At 28.0% G+C, this 15,973-nt stretch overlaps 2 protein-coding genes across 3 annotated transcripts; both read left to right on the top strand.

The window, feature by feature from the left end:
- The first annotated feature begins 1,727 nt into the window (after positions 1-1,727).
- Positions 1,728-7,303, top strand: LOC103489410 (GABA transporter 1-like). Its single transcript, XM_008448565.3, has 7 exons — positions 1,728-2,104; positions 2,867-3,097; positions 4,371-4,468; positions 5,263-5,449; positions 5,540-5,670; positions 6,256-6,483; positions 6,784-7,303. The coding sequence occupies exons 1-7, from the start codon at positions 1,984-1,986 to the stop codon at positions 7,162-7,164; spliced, it is 1,377 nt and encodes a 458-aa protein (XP_008446787.1). The 5' UTR covers positions 1,728-1,983; the 3' UTR covers positions 7,165-7,303.
- Positions 7,304-10,341: 3,038 nt separating this feature from the next.
- Positions 10,342-15,277, top strand: LOC103489411 (GABA transporter 1-like). 2 transcript variants are annotated; one of them, XM_008448566.3, is made up of 7 exons: positions 10,342-10,637; positions 11,901-12,131; positions 12,990-13,087; positions 13,401-13,587; positions 13,667-13,797; positions 13,872-14,099; positions 14,773-15,277. In XM_008448566.3, the coding sequence occupies exons 1-7, from the start codon at positions 10,514-10,516 to the stop codon at positions 15,151-15,153; spliced, it is 1,380 nt and encodes a 459-aa protein (XP_008446788.2). In that variant the 5' UTR covers positions 10,342-10,513; the 3' UTR covers positions 15,154-15,277. The 2 variants fall into 2 exon arrangements, with proteins under 2 accessions (XP_008446788.2, XP_050946971.1); XM_051091014.1 differs by having other exon boundaries at positions 10,502-10,637; positions 11,885-12,131.
- Positions 15,278-15,973: the final 696 nt, after the last annotated feature.

Raw genomic sequence — 15,973 nt, 5'->3', positions numbered from 1 at the left:
TTAAAAAATTGTAAAAAAAAAAGAGTAAAATATACTTTTGTCCTAAAATTTGGTCCCTAAAATTTCGAAAGGAACACTCTAGTCTAAGTTATTCTAAAAATTATAGTTTGATTTCTTTTCTTATTAAAAGAAGTATAAAACTAAAAATAAAAGTCTTCCAAGACTTTTTTGTTTAAATTTTTACTATACAAAAAACGAAAAGCTAAAAGTTCTTAATATATATAATATATACTTTTTGTGGTTGACTAGAATCTCTCCCGCATTATTTTTATAATTTTTTTTTTTAACATTTGGTTGGATAAGAGAATATATCGAACCTCTAACCTCCAAGTTGAAGGTAAAGAATCATTAATATCTTGATATAACATTATTTAATATATTTTGTAAATTCAACCTTTATAGTTAAAGAATTTTAATTGCCACATCATTTACCGTTACTAACGGTAGAAAGAAGTTTAGGAACTTTTATGATCAAATATTTCTCAAATTTCCTTTTCAATTTTAGGAACCCATAGTACATTTTGTGTAAGAATTCTATCATTCAGTTTATAAGATACATTGTATATTTATTAGTTTTAGAACTTTTATAAAATACGTAATATATGAAAATAAATTTAATAGGTGTCTAGTAGTCATCTTTTGTTAGGGCTTACATAATCCTCTCCATACCTCTGCAATGGTAAATAATATATAGATCATCACCAAGCACTATTTTATTTTATTTTTCTTTTTTCTCTTTTATATACATCTCATTTCAATAAAAATAGTTACATACCTTTTGTTCGTTCATGAATTTTGTAAATATCCAATCATCAAGGAACTTTAGTCGAATTTCAATACTAATCTTCTCAGTCGCCATTAAGTATTGATCATTCAAAAACTTACTTCTTTTTTCTCGAACAATATAACCACTTTGTTTAACACTTGAGAGTTCTTTTGATACCTAAACTAAGGGATAACGAATCCTTTACCTATATTTTTACAATGATATGAATATTTATACTACGTTGAATTATTATTTCACCAAATCAAACCGGGTGGTTGAAATGGGGCATTGATCATTTTATAATAATTTAACGTATTTTTGTTCTTTTCAAAGTACTTATCTCAAGCATATTCAAATATCCTCTATACGTTTATAATAAAGTATTTTAAAATAAAAAAAATACCGTCATTCAAAAAGAGAATGAAGAGTACTACAAAAAAAAGTTTATATAACTTTCTCAAAGAGTTATATGCCCACTTTTGCACATCTTGTCATTGTTTACAAGATGAGAAGAGTGTGACCCAATTTAGTTAGTTTGGAGTTTTCATGTTATCTTATCGTATTTAAAGATGAATATATAAAATTTTTTTAGTACAAATTAAGGTAGGAGGACTCGAATTAAGGATCGAGATCCTTAGCATACATTAATGATGTTAGTTTAGTTAAGTTTCTCAATGGAGAATCACTTGGTTTAAAGTTTCATCCATAAATTGTTTGTGTTTAATTTAATGTAGAATTTTTACAAATAATTTATCAAAAATGACAAAATTAGATTGTAATAATCCGTTTACATATATTTTGTAAATATTATTATGATTAATTAGATTTTGTATAATATGTTCCATTATAGACATAACAAAAGTTGTGAGATGAACAACTGTGTGTGTATATATATATATAAAGAAACAAGATGCTGAAAAAAAAGAAGAGGAGAGTGAGAAAAATGTGTATATATATATATTAAAAGAGGGGGAGATCAGGAGAGATTAGGGAGATTTAGGAAATTTTACTTTTGGAAAAGGGTATCAAATACCCAAAAATTTGGGTAGAATAGAATCAAATAAACCTTTTGAAAATGAATAAAAAGAAAGTATGAAAGCGACGTTAACTATGCTCTTATCTTTATAATTTTGTACTAATTAATATAAGCTTTATATGTCTTTGCTATTCTCATGCATATATCTTCATTCCCCTTGGTAAAAAGATATCAGTGAGAAATGGAAACGAAAGCACCAATTATCTCTGGGGATACAATGGCGAAAGAGAATGGCAATGCTCACGTCCAGTTGACAGTAGATCAGCTCGATGCTGGAGCTCTATTCGTGCTTAAATCTCGAGGTTAGTGTTCTTGTTTTCGTAAGTACGTACCATACTCCTTTTTTTTTTTTTTACGCTGGAAGTTTTTCGATTTACATAGTTTTTCTGACATCGATAAATCTCATTTTATTTTCCAGTCACGTTAGGCGTTAGCTTGATACACAATAAACGCTAGTGTGTAAGAAAAATTGAATGAAGAGACTAAAAATACTACAAAATTCAAACCTCCATGGTGTAACTTGTAGTGATAGAGAATTAAACCTTCAACCTTTAAAGTGAAAGACCATGTCAATTATATATAGTCGGAAAAAACCTCTCGCGTTTACTTCAGAAAAATATAAGAGAAAATGAAAAAAAAAGAGAAATAAAACTGGAAACACAATAATTAACGTTAGAAAAACTTCAAACGGGAGAAAAAACCAAAAACTAAAAAAATCCACTACGTGAAACTTTACTATCACACATGATATATAATTCTCTCATGACTGCAATTACAATAACACTTTCTCAAAACTTTTGACTACTTACATTTTTTTCGCTCTCAAATTAAAAAAAAAATTAAAACTTTAAATGTTTTTGACTAGGATGACTTGAAACTAGAGGTACTTGCTCCTTTTACGGTGGTAGAAGAAAAAAAATTGCATTTCTAATATTTTGCAAAAAACTCAACAACTTGTTAATATTATATATATATATATATATATATTTGATTTCCCTTTTTATATAGAATTAGAGAATTCAAATGAGTAGTTATTAATAGTTGAATGATATTGGATATGATAGGATCATGGTGGCATTGTGGGTATCACTTGACAACATCAATAGTTGCTCCATCACTATTAAGTCTGCCTTTTGCATTCAGACTCCTTGGTTGGGTTGGTGGAATTATATGTCTTCTTTTCTGTGGTGTTGTCACTTTCTATGCCTACCATCTCTTATCTCTTGTTTTAGAGCACCATGCTCTACGTGGTTCTCGTTTACTTAGGTTTCGAGATATGGCTACAAATATTCTTGGTATGTCATCTTTTTTTTAGTTTTATGCAATGAAATAATTGAAAATTTATCAAAATGATAGCTCAGTGGTAAATATTGATATGTACTTGAAATTGAAGGTTCAAATGAGTACTGATTGTACTAAAATACAATGACTCAACTTTTGTTGAGATACAAAAAAAGTAAAACCCTAGAGTGTAAGGATAATAACTATAAAAGATAGAAAAAGAATATTTCTTTTAGAAAAAAATGTTAAATTACGAAAATAGTATTTTATCTTTATAAAATTTAAGTACGTCGGGTCTTTTAAAGTTCAAATATATCTAATACATAACTTTCAATTTTGTTCCAAATATATGTACTTTTAAAGAAATGTAACAAAAAACTTATAGAGTTTCATGGAACTTTATGTTAAGTTTTGAAAATTGTGATCAAAATTGTCGTGTAATAAGAAAATTGGTAAAAGTAGCACACTTTTGGTTTCCGTTTAAAAAACAATATATTTTTTTAAAACTCGTAAAATTATTTTTCTCGATCAATCTCGATTCCTAAAATATTAAATTTTTTAGTTTTGGGTTTTGCGGTGCATCTCTATAGATAGTTAAACATTTTTCAAATCTTCCTCAATTTTATTTAATTCTTTTTTTATCTTTTCAAAAAGATTATTCAAACATTTCCAAATCTTCCAAAAAAAATTAGTTAAAACTTTTGGTGGTTGAACTTGCCTTAACGAAGAAAAACAGTTTTACGAGTTTAAAAAAAATGTGCTACTTTAAAAAAAACGAAAATTGAATCTGTGCTACTTTTACCCATTTCTCCATGTAATACAAACAAAATAGACATTTTAAAATTACTAAAGGTCCAAAATAAATATTTTGAAAATATATAGATGAAGTTATTGTATGACACATTTTTGCATTTTTTTTCTTCTAAATTTGCAAAACTTTAGCAGAATTTAAAATTGAAAATAGTAGTTTTCAGAAAAATCACTTTTTAAAATGAAAAGACAAGGACTTTTCTTTTTCTTCGTTCCAAATGAGTACAGAAAATACCATCACATTTGTATGTTTCCAAAATTTGAAAATTACAAACTCTAATTAATTTGGATTAACATAGTTCACTAAATAATAATAAAAAAAAAAAGATCAAAACGAGAATATAGCTTAATTGAAATATGGATTTATTAGCCATAAGGGATCCTATAGTTCGATTACGACTGCCTATTTGACTTTTAAGATAAAAAAAAGAAAAAGAAAAAGCAATGAATTGTTATTATGACTTGTGAGAGTGGCAGGGCCTAAATGGGCCATCTTCTACGTGGGCCCAATTCAATTTGGAGTATGCTACGGTTCGGTTGTTGCTGGAATTCTTATTGGTGGTCAAAACCTCAAGGTCACACCTCTTTCCTTCTTTCTTTTCTTAAATATTACCAAATTTAGAGTTATCAAATTCAAATATATTCCACCTAAAGAGACTTCGATGTGTAATTTAATTAAAGATTAAGGTGGTCTATCCACTCGTAAATGTTATAGATAGATGATAATTTGAAAAATATGTAATCTACGTTTATTGGTTTTTTTGTTTTGTTATAATTGCAGTAAAACGTGGGATTCACTTTAATTAAAGTAGCTGTTTGTTTGAAGAATTTGCTCTATCTGTTTATACTTGAAATTTATGTTAGAACTATTGACAATAATTTTCGTTATAGATATTGTTACTGTCGCAATTATGAATCGGTCATATTTATTGTTATTATTATTGTTATTTTTAGTTTTTTCAAATTATTGATGGGATCTAGTTGTAACTGTCATGTAACAGTAATAGTAAAGTAACTATAAATATGATCAATTATATTTAATGGTAACGGTAACAATAACAACAAATGTGACAAATTCATCTTTCTAAGTTAAGAAGATAAACATTAATCCAATTACATTATCAATTTAGATTCATTATGATTGATTTTTGTTACGATTACATTACTTTTCATAATTACGATTTGTCAAACGTGACCTAAGTATAAAATATGAGGTGATATTTAGAATAACATGTTTAACTTGTTCGACATAACTTTTTTTAGTGTTTGAAACATCATTCTAATCACATTATTACTTATGCGATCATTACGAGTTTGAATGAAACTAAACCATACCTTTTGTGTTTTTTATGTTTTTGTTTTTTGGCAGTATATCTATGTGCTGTGCAATCCAGAGGGGGGAATGCAACTGTACCAATTCATAATTATATTTGGAGGATTAATGCTGATTTTAGCACAAATTCCATCTTTCCATTCTCTAAGACATATAAACCTTATCTCTCTCACTCTATCCCTTGCTTATAGTGCTTGTGTAACTGCTGCTTCTTTAAAACTAGGTAAAAGGAACAAGTTTGGTTATGTACTTTCACACTAATTTTTCTTCTTTTTAAGTTTGTAAAATTACCTTTAAAGCCTTCCCATGACAGGGCTTTCCAAGAATGCCCCTCCAAGAGACTACTCTGTTAAAGGGTCGCCCGTCGGTCAGTTATTTAATGCCTTCAATGGCATTTCAGTAATTGCAACTGCCTATGCATGTGGAATGCTTCCCGAAATTCAGGTATAAATTATGGTTTAATTTATACAAAATACTTCCAAATTTGACTTTCACAAATAACAATCCGTAGAAATTTAAAAATTTTGATTTTGATATTATATAATTATTAAGAAGTATATATAATAACTCTTAGGCATATGCTTTCATTATTTTACTTTTCATTTTACCTAAAAGGATTTGTACCGATCTTCAATCGTATGTCTATGATAATCTTCTTATCTAGTCGATATGAGACTTTATCACATTTCTAACGATCTTCTTTTCGAACAAAGGACTATCAAACTTTTTTTCAAATAATCATCTATTCGTTTAACTCTTATCGAAGTTAACTCTTTTTCACTAGAGTATCACCATAGTACACTACCTAGCCAAGAGTTCAACCGCTTATTGGAGAAACGTCCCACTTCTACTGTACATCCTTGATGCATAGACAAATGTAGAACTTGTGGTTATACATCATGTTTATAAGTTTAATTTTTAAAAATTAAATGATTATCCAACGGAGGAGTATAAATAATTAAGTTGGTTGAAGCTAAACTTTATCCTCCTTTGAACTAAAATTGAATTGAATGATGAATCTATATGCAGGCAACTTTAGTAGCTCCACTAAAAGGAAAGATGTTCAAAGGGCTATGCCTTTGTTATGCAGTGATAGCAACCACCTTTTTGAGCGTAGGAATTTCTTCGTACTGGACTTTTGGAAATGAGGCAATGGGAACAGTTCTTACTAATTTCATGTCACAGAACTCTTTACCTTCTTGGCTTATTATCATTACCAATGCCTTTTGTCTCACTCAAGTCTCTGCCGTTGCTGGTGTAAGACCTTATCTTCTTCATTCCTCTTTTTTCCATTCTTTTTCTCTTTGAATTTCAATATTGTGTGATTTAATAGATTATCTTACGTATCATAACTTAATTTCAATCGTGTACCGAGTAGATCATCAAATATATTTTTTTTAAAAAAAGATCTAAGAAGTATATTTAAAAAGTTTTAATAGGATTCAATTTTTTAAATTTGTTTTCAAATATACTATGATTCAAATATTTTTCATTTCTTCTATAGTTGTGCATAGTCACCATATATAATTGGTATTTGATTGCTTATTATTTTTGTAGACTTATTTACAACCCACCAACGAAGCATTTGAGAAGACATTTGCAGATCCAAACAAAAACCAATTTTCGATGCGAAACATTGTACCAAGGTTAATATCACGTTCGTTATCGGTGATAATAGCAACCATAGTGGGAGCCATGTTGCCTTTCTTTGGAGATTTAATGGCACTAATTGGAGCATTGGGGTTCATTCCTTTGGACTTCATTATGCCAATGGTTTTCTACAATGCTACTTTCAAGCCTTCTAAACGTAGCTTTATTTATTGGATAAACACTTTGATTGTCGCAATTTCTTCAGTATTGGCTATAATTGGTGGTGTTGCTTCCATTCGACAAATCGTTTTGGATGCTAAAGAATATCGTTTGTTTGCCAATGTGTAAAAGCCAAATGATGCTAACCCAAGTATTACAGTGTCAAAAAGTACTTTTAATACAGTGTGAAGCTATAGTGTGTGTTGTTATCAAGATTGGATTTTAGTTCAATTAATAAGTAACAGCAACTTTTGTTCCATTGTTTAAACTTTGAAATTTGTGTTTACTCAATCTTTGAACTTCAAATAAGTTTTTAATTTTTCAATATTATATCGATTGTGTCCTTTTTTAGTTCAACAACGTGGAAGTGGTAAATTTTATGTAGTGTTTGACCTCTCAATTAAAATATGTTCCTACGCTTTTTTTAATAAAAAAATTAATTGTACAACATGAATCTTTAAATTTTAAATTTTTTACTCAATATAATAATTAATACTTAATTTTGTACATAGAGAATTTTTTTTAGTTAAAAATACACTTTTGATTGATAATGTTACGTTCCATACCTATTTTGTTTTCTTTTTTTTTTTTTTTCTAATTATGCTTGTAAGTTTGCCTATGAATTAAAATGATTACATAAAAATAAATTTTGTAAACATAATTTTAATAAAAAATGATTATTAAAGTCCTGTTTTATAGTTGTTTTGTTTTTTGTTTTTGAAAATTAGCTATAATAAGCACTCATAAGTAAAGAATTTGAATCTGGCCAAATTTCGAAAAGAATCTTTTTATAGTTTTCAAAATTTAACTTGATTTTGAAAACATAAGCAAAGAATAGATTCCAAACTAAAAAACAAATCAAATGAAATAAGTGATCAGTTTAATTTTTAAAAACAAAAAATTAATAATCAAATGGCTACCAAAATCACGGTAAGTTAACAAAAAGATCAAAACTTTTCATGTAGATATAACAATTTAGTTCTTAAATTTTAGTTTGCAAAAGGATTTAGCATTATATCGTTCAACTTATAACAATTTACCCCAATTTAAAATTTTCATAATTCATTATTTTTATTTTGATACATCAGTTGGGACAGTGAATTCAAAGGTAGACTTTATTAAATTTTATTTTGATTTGAACGCTAAACAATTCTTAAATTCATTTATTAAACAAAAATCCTAAAAGTTTAAAATCTAAATTCTCATAATTTTTGTTTTTGAAATCATTTAACGTTTCGTACTAATGTGAGTTTTCTATTTCCTTTCTATTTTATATTAGTCGATAAAATTTCATCTTTTAAAAAAAAAATATTGAAAGAGCTTTAAGAGGTTATCTTAGTCTCTATCAATAAAGTTGTTTTGTGTATATATATATACCGACTCGTGAGATTTTTCTAAAAATAGAAAAATTTGATATACACTACTAAAATTTGTATGACGCATAAATATTTTGTCAAGTATATTATTTTTGACAATATTTTTATACATACAAGTTGAAATAATAAAAAATAGATAAATAAAAGCAGCGGTCTTCTCTTTGGACTTCAGAGTCTCAATTAATTGAGCATTGAAAGTTCCATGAGAGTAAATCCAAAATAGGTCTCCGTCATAATTCCTTGAAAACCTTGAAGCCCACCGCAACCCCATTCCCATACTGTTGACAATTACGAACCACCTTCTTATTTTTCTCTAAATCAGTCCATGTGGCTCTTATTTTATTTTTTTTTTTCATTTTCTCAAACCAAACTTATTATTAAATTTCCATCCACATATTAATAATTATATCAACACTTTCGTTATATAGTAACAAATTTTATGAAACATACAAAATAAACATATAAATATTAACTATTTTACATGTTAATTTCTTTAAAATTTATCAATTATAAATATTTTAAGATCATCAATGTCTTTGTCTATGTGGAAATTTTAGTTGTGGTTTTGAATTTTCTTTTCTACGTATCTTTGAAGGAATCTCCCAAAAGTCTGACTCAAAATGATTATTAAAAAAATGCATTTATGTAATATCCAACTATTAAAATATCATGTCAATTTTCCACCCCTATTTCTCTACATATACATCAATATCAATGTGTGAATGTCAATAATTGAGTATTGAAATTTTAATTTCACAAATATATAAGTAACATTTTTCTAAAATTTGATTTAAACTAATAATTAGGTTATTTTTACTTTTATTAATATTTTTATTTAGTCTATGTCAATGAAAAAGAAAAACTTTATTAATATACAAATTTACGTCGGTTAACTATTATAGTGATTTGATATTTAATTAATTCAAACATTCTAATTTCTAGCAACTTTATCACATTTAATGCTTTCTATAAGTTTAATCAATGCATTGTTTTATTATTCTCACCCATCTCTCCATTCTCCAACCATGTCAAATTGTCGATGAGCTCGTAGTCTAAGATATTAGTAACTTTTTATTCAAAGTTTTAATTTCAACCTTTGAAACTTTTTAATTTTTAATATATTAACTAAGCAAGGATGGTTCCTATGGATATCTATTTGAAAACAATTTATCTTTATCGATATAAAATTAATTAACGACGTTTTGAATAAAATCGAGAGTAAGTCATTGGGGTGTTATACTCCTAGTGAATAATATCTTAATAGACGAAGGTTTAATGTTCTCTTTGATTAAAAATAATTTAATATATAGATTTTGTTACGGTCACATATTCTCGTAATGTACAAAATGTAGTATAAACCTTTCACTTTAACCATAAGCTTTTAATTAGGATTTTGTTTATCTCATTCCAAATATAGAACAAAAATTCGATCATATTTTTGGACAATAATCCTTTTTAACAAAGCACTATTGTGCCTCTTTTTATATAGCCGTCTATTGATTCAACTCTTGTACTCTACGAGTGTGGCTAAGTGCGTAGACGAATAACAACTCCTCTCTATATATTTCTAAACAATAGTAAAATGAAAAAATCATAGCTAAAAAATTAGAGAGAAACAAAATTAAATTTAAATGAAAAAACAAAAAATGAAATTGTTATCGAACTTGAACCTTTAACCCGAATATAAGTTGGAGTAACGACCGCAATGTTAAACTCTAGCTCATAGAGTTTATGAGCTATGTGATTAAATCCAATTGCAACTTCATTCCTTGTCTAAAAAGAAAAAGAAGAAGCACTTTAGAGTTTAGAGCATATTGTTTTGTCTTTTTCCGAAACAGAAAAGTAAATAATATCCAACATATGAAAGTAGACTTTGGTACAAATTAAATCATTAGAAAAGAAAGTAAGAATAAAATTTCCCCCATATTTTTGACATACTTTTCCACATACTGCCATTATTAATTATGAGGATGATGAGTTGTGGGACTGTTTTGTTGGAAGTAGGAATAGCTTCTCTCTACCTCATCATTATTACACATCCACACACTCTTTTTATAAACACCAACTAAACACACACAAAGAGATCAGCAAAAAGAAACACTATGGGAATTTTGGCTCCAATCTCCGGGGCTGATCAAGCGGCTGCAGACAAAGAGAAAGGCGGCGCTCTCGTCCAGCCCACGGCGGAACTCGACGCCGGAGCTCTCTTTGTGCTTAAATCCCGAGGTTTGTGTTTTGTTTGTTTCTTCTTTACTGCACCAATGATGTCGATCTGTCTTAGTTGGTTTGATTATTTTTATGCATATTTTAAAACACGTATGTTCAAAATAAATTCAATATTTAATTTGACAATTTGAAATACATTTTTTCATTCTATTAAATTTGATGTCTCTAAAAGCATTTTTCTAAATGATTTTGAAGATAACAAAAATTTAGAATCACTCCCATTGTTTAGAACTTTTTTGTGTTGATCGGATAATTGGTTGGAATTTTGGACTAAAAAGAGATCACGGCCGACATTAATGACTTTTCTTTTGCCCTCTATTTACAATTAGAATTTTTTGAAAATGGCTTCAACATGCTTTTATGTCATTTTATCTAATATACCCATTTGAGTTTCATGAGTTATATACCGAACTAAAAAATCATTAGTGTTAGTTTCTCACCAAATTAACAACCATCTATATATTTTTTAAAAATGTGAACTCTTAAATTTTATTAATTTTTAACTAAAAACGATATGAAAGATCGCAACCGCTAGAATTAAATAGTTGAGGGTAAGGTTAAATAATATATGTTTTGATCATCCAAAAGAAAAGACAAACCTAATGGTTTTTGTTTTCTTTTGTTTTTCTTTTTAAGACGTTGAGATTCATATTCTTGCATGATTTTGTTAGGTAATGTGTTTAGAAAATTAAAGAAAAAAAATAACATATATGTATATGTGTATATGTTAAAGAAAATTAGAAACACAATGTTCAAGTTTGAGTTAAGAAATATGGCCCAAATATTTGGATTTCTTTTTACTCTTTTATATTGTTATTGTTTAAAAGTTTTATCAAAACATAATTGTTTTGAACTTTTGTAAACTCTCCGCTTTTTAAAAGATAAAATTTTAACTCTTTATGCCCAAATCTTCACCCAATGAAAAGATAGTAACTAAAGAGAAAAATATATTAAAAAATAAACAAATGTGAAGTGTTAGAGTATTTTTGATAGATAGATAGAAGAAAGCTCGAGTTATACCTAGGTATATCCCATGCACCATTCATATTTGTGCATCATTTTTTATCACTCACGTTTTCAAATATTAAAACATTAAAAAAAAATTGTTACATGATAGATTATGACTGAACAAATTGATGGTATGTAAAAAATCTCTTTTTATTTCTAAAAAAATAAATTGTTATATTAATTATATGAACAAATTAAAATCGTTATGAACCAAAATTTAATATTTTTTAAGCGATTAGTGATAATGAATTATAGGATCATGGTGGCATTGTGGATATCACTTGACAACATCAATAGTGGCTCCAGCACTTCTAAGCCTTCCATTTGCGTTTAGGCTGCTTGGTTGGGTTGGTGGATCTATATGCCTTCTTTTGGGCGGTGTGGTCACATTCTATGCCTACCTTCTCTTATCTCTTGTTTTAGAACATCATGCTATGCAAGGTTCTCGTCTACTTAGGTTTCGGGATATGGCTACATATATTCTTGGTACGTTGGTCTTTTCGTTTTTCATTAATTTTTATATGATGAAATACTCTTATGAGTAAAATTTGAAAAAAAAAATCATTTTTTTTTTAAATCGAGGTATTTTGTAACTTTTCAAAATATATTGGTAGAAAATAAGATTGAAAAATTATATATTTAAAAGAAAACACTCAAAACCTAATTTAAGAAAATATATATGAGGGATCTCCCAAAAAATATATATAAAAAATACTTATAAAAAGATTTAACCAAATAATTAAGTGTATAAATTTTAAGCTCATTTTAAAAAAACTATTTAAAAGAAAATATATTTTTGAATTTTTTTTTTTATAATCTAAACGCATTCTTAGTCTTTAGAATTTTTATGTATTTGTATGTTTGGTCTTTTAGACTTTCAACTGTATTTAATAGATTCTTAAATTTTTAAAATGCAATGAAAATTTAGTTAAGTATTTTCACTACGTTAAAAAGCTTGTGTTAAATTTTGAACAAATCTTGAAGTTTTAAAAGTATGAAAACTAAAATGAAAAAGAAAAAAAAAAGTTAGAAATTACATGGATAAAAATAAACCTTTTAAAAATAAAGCGAGAAAATTAGTATTTATTTATTTATTTTAAGGAGGAGAAGACTTGGACATTTCTTCGTGGAAAAAAATAGAGAAAATAGCATATGTTTTCAAATTAATATTAAAAAAAAAAAAAGAAGAAGAAACGTTTCCAAATGAAGTTACAACGATAATGATTAAGCAGATAAAATATAATTACTATGGTCAAGATTGGTAGCTAACCTCTCACCAAGTCGTCAACACAATAATTGAACTTAAGAACTCAATTATTATTATTATGAGAGTACTACTGGCAGGACCCAAATGGGCCATCTTCTACGTCGGCCCCATCCAATTTGGAGTTTGCTATGGTTCGGTTGTTGCTGGCATTCTTATTGGTGGTCAAAACCTCAAGGTCTCACTTCTTCCATTTCTTATTACCAATTTTAGTTTTTTTTTTCTTTTAAATTTCATTTTCTTTTCTATCACATTCATTTTTCTTCTCGAGTTTTCTCTAAAATATAGCAAAAGGAAAAAGCATTTATAAATAAAACAAAATCTTACTTTTTCTTTGATGAAAAATGATTCAGTTTGGACGTTGGTTTAAAATGACTTTTTAAATATTTAAAACATCATTTCAAATATATGGTCATTACTTGGAATTTGTCGGTGTGCAAGTCTGAGTGAAACTAAATCAAGTTTGTCTTTTTCTTTTTTGTTTTTGACAGTATATTTATGTGCTATGCAATCCAGAAGGGGAAATGCAACTATACCAATTCATCATTATATTTGGAACATTAATGTTGATTTTAGCACAAATTCCATCTTTCCATTCTCTAAGACATATAAACCTTGTCTCTCTCACTCTATCCCTTGCCTATAGTGCTTCTGCAACTGCTGCTTCTTTAATACTAGGTAAAAAGAACAAGGTTATACATGAACTTTCACACCAATTTCTTTGATAAACTACCTATAAACCCTTCGCAATGGACAGGTTATTCTAAGAATGCACCTCCAAGAGACTACTCTCTTCAAGGGTCGCCAGTCAGTCAGTTATTTAATGCCTTCAATGGCATTTCGGTAATTGCAACTACCTATGCTTGTGGAATGCTTCCCGAAATACAGGTATAGATTGTAGAGCAATGATATGTTTAACTTAAGTCTACCAAATTGAAATAGATCATGAATTGTTTATGCAGGCAACTCTAGTGGCTCCAGTGAAAGGGAAGATGTTTAAAGGGCTATGTCTTTGTTATACTGTGATAGCAGTGACGTTTTTGAGTGTAGGAATTTCTGGGTATTGGACTTTTGGAAATGAGGCTATGGGAACAGTTCTTTCTAATTTCATGGCACACAATAGTTTGCCCTCTTGGCTTCTCATCATCACTAATACCTTTTGCTTCTTGCAAGTCTCTGCTGTTGCTGGCGTAAGATCCTATAACCCTCACAAACTCTTCTCTTTTTTCTGTTTTGTACTTCTGTCTAAATTACAAGTTGGTTCGATCCATTAACTTTTAAGTTTTATGTGTCTTAGTCTAAAATTAGATTTATGGTTAGAACATTTGTGGTTAAGTTTTAATTTTTTTTTTAAAAAAATATATCTAATAAATTTATAAACTTTAATTTTCATTCTGTATCTAAACTACTTCAATGTGGATATCGAACTTGTATAGAGAACCTAATAGTCTATAATAGAGGATTGTTTTTTAATTGATGGATATTTTTCTTGGGTAAATTGATAACTGATTTAGGGGGTGTTTGAGAGAAAATAATTATGGAACCCTACGATCAAGAACTTTTTTTAGGACAATAATTATAGGGTTAAGAGATCGAACCTTCAATACATAAATTATCCCTTCAGGCTCAGCTAAATTACTAAAAACATAAAATATATGTTTTTTTTAGTTGTGGAGCCAAATTTCTTAAACCAAAACAAGGAGTATAGTTCACAAATACAACTTCGTGAGCCATATATATTTTTTAATCTTTTATGTTTAGGGAGATGATTCTATCTATTGATATGTTGTCTATTTCACATTTCTTCTACAATTATTAATGATTATCGTATATTAATGGTATTTGATCGTTAATTTTGTGTAGACTTATTTACAACCCACAAATGAAGTTTTTGAGAAGATATTTGCAGACCCAAATAAAAACCAATTTTCAACGCGCAACATTGTGCCAAGGTTGATATCACGCTCATTATCGGTGGTTGTAGCAATTATAATTGGAGCCATGTTGCCATTCTTTGGGGATCTAATGGCACTAATTGGAGCATTCGGATTCATTCCTTTGGACTTCATTATGCCCATGATTTTCTACAATGCTACTTTCAAGCCTTCTAAGCATAGTCTTATTTATTGGGTAAACACTTTGATTGTTGCAGTTTCATCAGTATTGGCTATAATTGGTGGTGTTGCTTCCATTCGACAAATCGTTTTGGATGCCAAAGAGTACCGTTTGTTTGCGAATGTGTGAGTCAAATATTGTTAATGAAAATGTTCGATTTTTAGTACTTTTAATGCGACGAAACTATGCTTGTTCTTAGAATTGAATTTCTAGTTCAATTAAGTACTATATATATCGTTCGATTTTCGTTTTATCATCTTTTGAAACATCTATTTACTTTCAAATAAAAATATAATAAGTTGTTAAATTTTAAATATAAGTAGTTATTGTAACGTTTTAAAGGAAATTGTTATGAATAGCAAAAAAAAAAAAAAATCATATAAACTTATCTCTATATACTCTCCATCGTTCTACTACACAAAAATAACAAATTTATAAAATAAATTGAATAAATTTTATTTTTTACAGTGGAGACGAAGATAAATTTTTAAACCCACGTCAAATAAAAAATTACAATTATTCTATTTAGGTTACTTTTCTCGTACAATTTAAAAAAAAGAAAGAAAACTTTATATCATAACAATCAATAAATCAAACAACTTTTATTCTTTTACGTCTCATTTAATTTTAGAATTAGAACGCAACTCAACTGGTACCTACGTATATGGATGGATCTTTTGGAATGATTTGCACCAAAAAAAAAATTATTTAATTGGATATTGAAAGTTCATGTTATTGAGAAAAATCCAAAACATGTTTCACTTTCTTATCAACTTAACTTTGCAGCCCACCGCAAAAGCACTTCCACAATCTACAAAACTACGATCTCTCTTTTGTATTTTCTTTAAATCAGTCATGGGTGTGGCTCTTACTTATTTTATTTTATTTTATTTTTCTATTTAATTTTCTTTAATCGGTCGTGTGGCTCTTATTACTTTTTTTACGTAAT

Source organism: Cucumis melo, chromosome 10 (assembly GCF_025177605.1).
Source record: "Cucumis melo cultivar AY chromosome 10, USDA_Cmelo_AY_1.0, whole genome shotgun sequence".
Lineage (NCBI taxonomy): Eukaryota > Viridiplantae > Streptophyta > Magnoliopsida > Cucurbitales > Cucurbitaceae > Cucumis > Cucumis melo.
The sequence above is the reverse complement of the archived record's forward strand: the minus strand, read 5'-3'. Positions and strand labels throughout refer to the sequence as shown.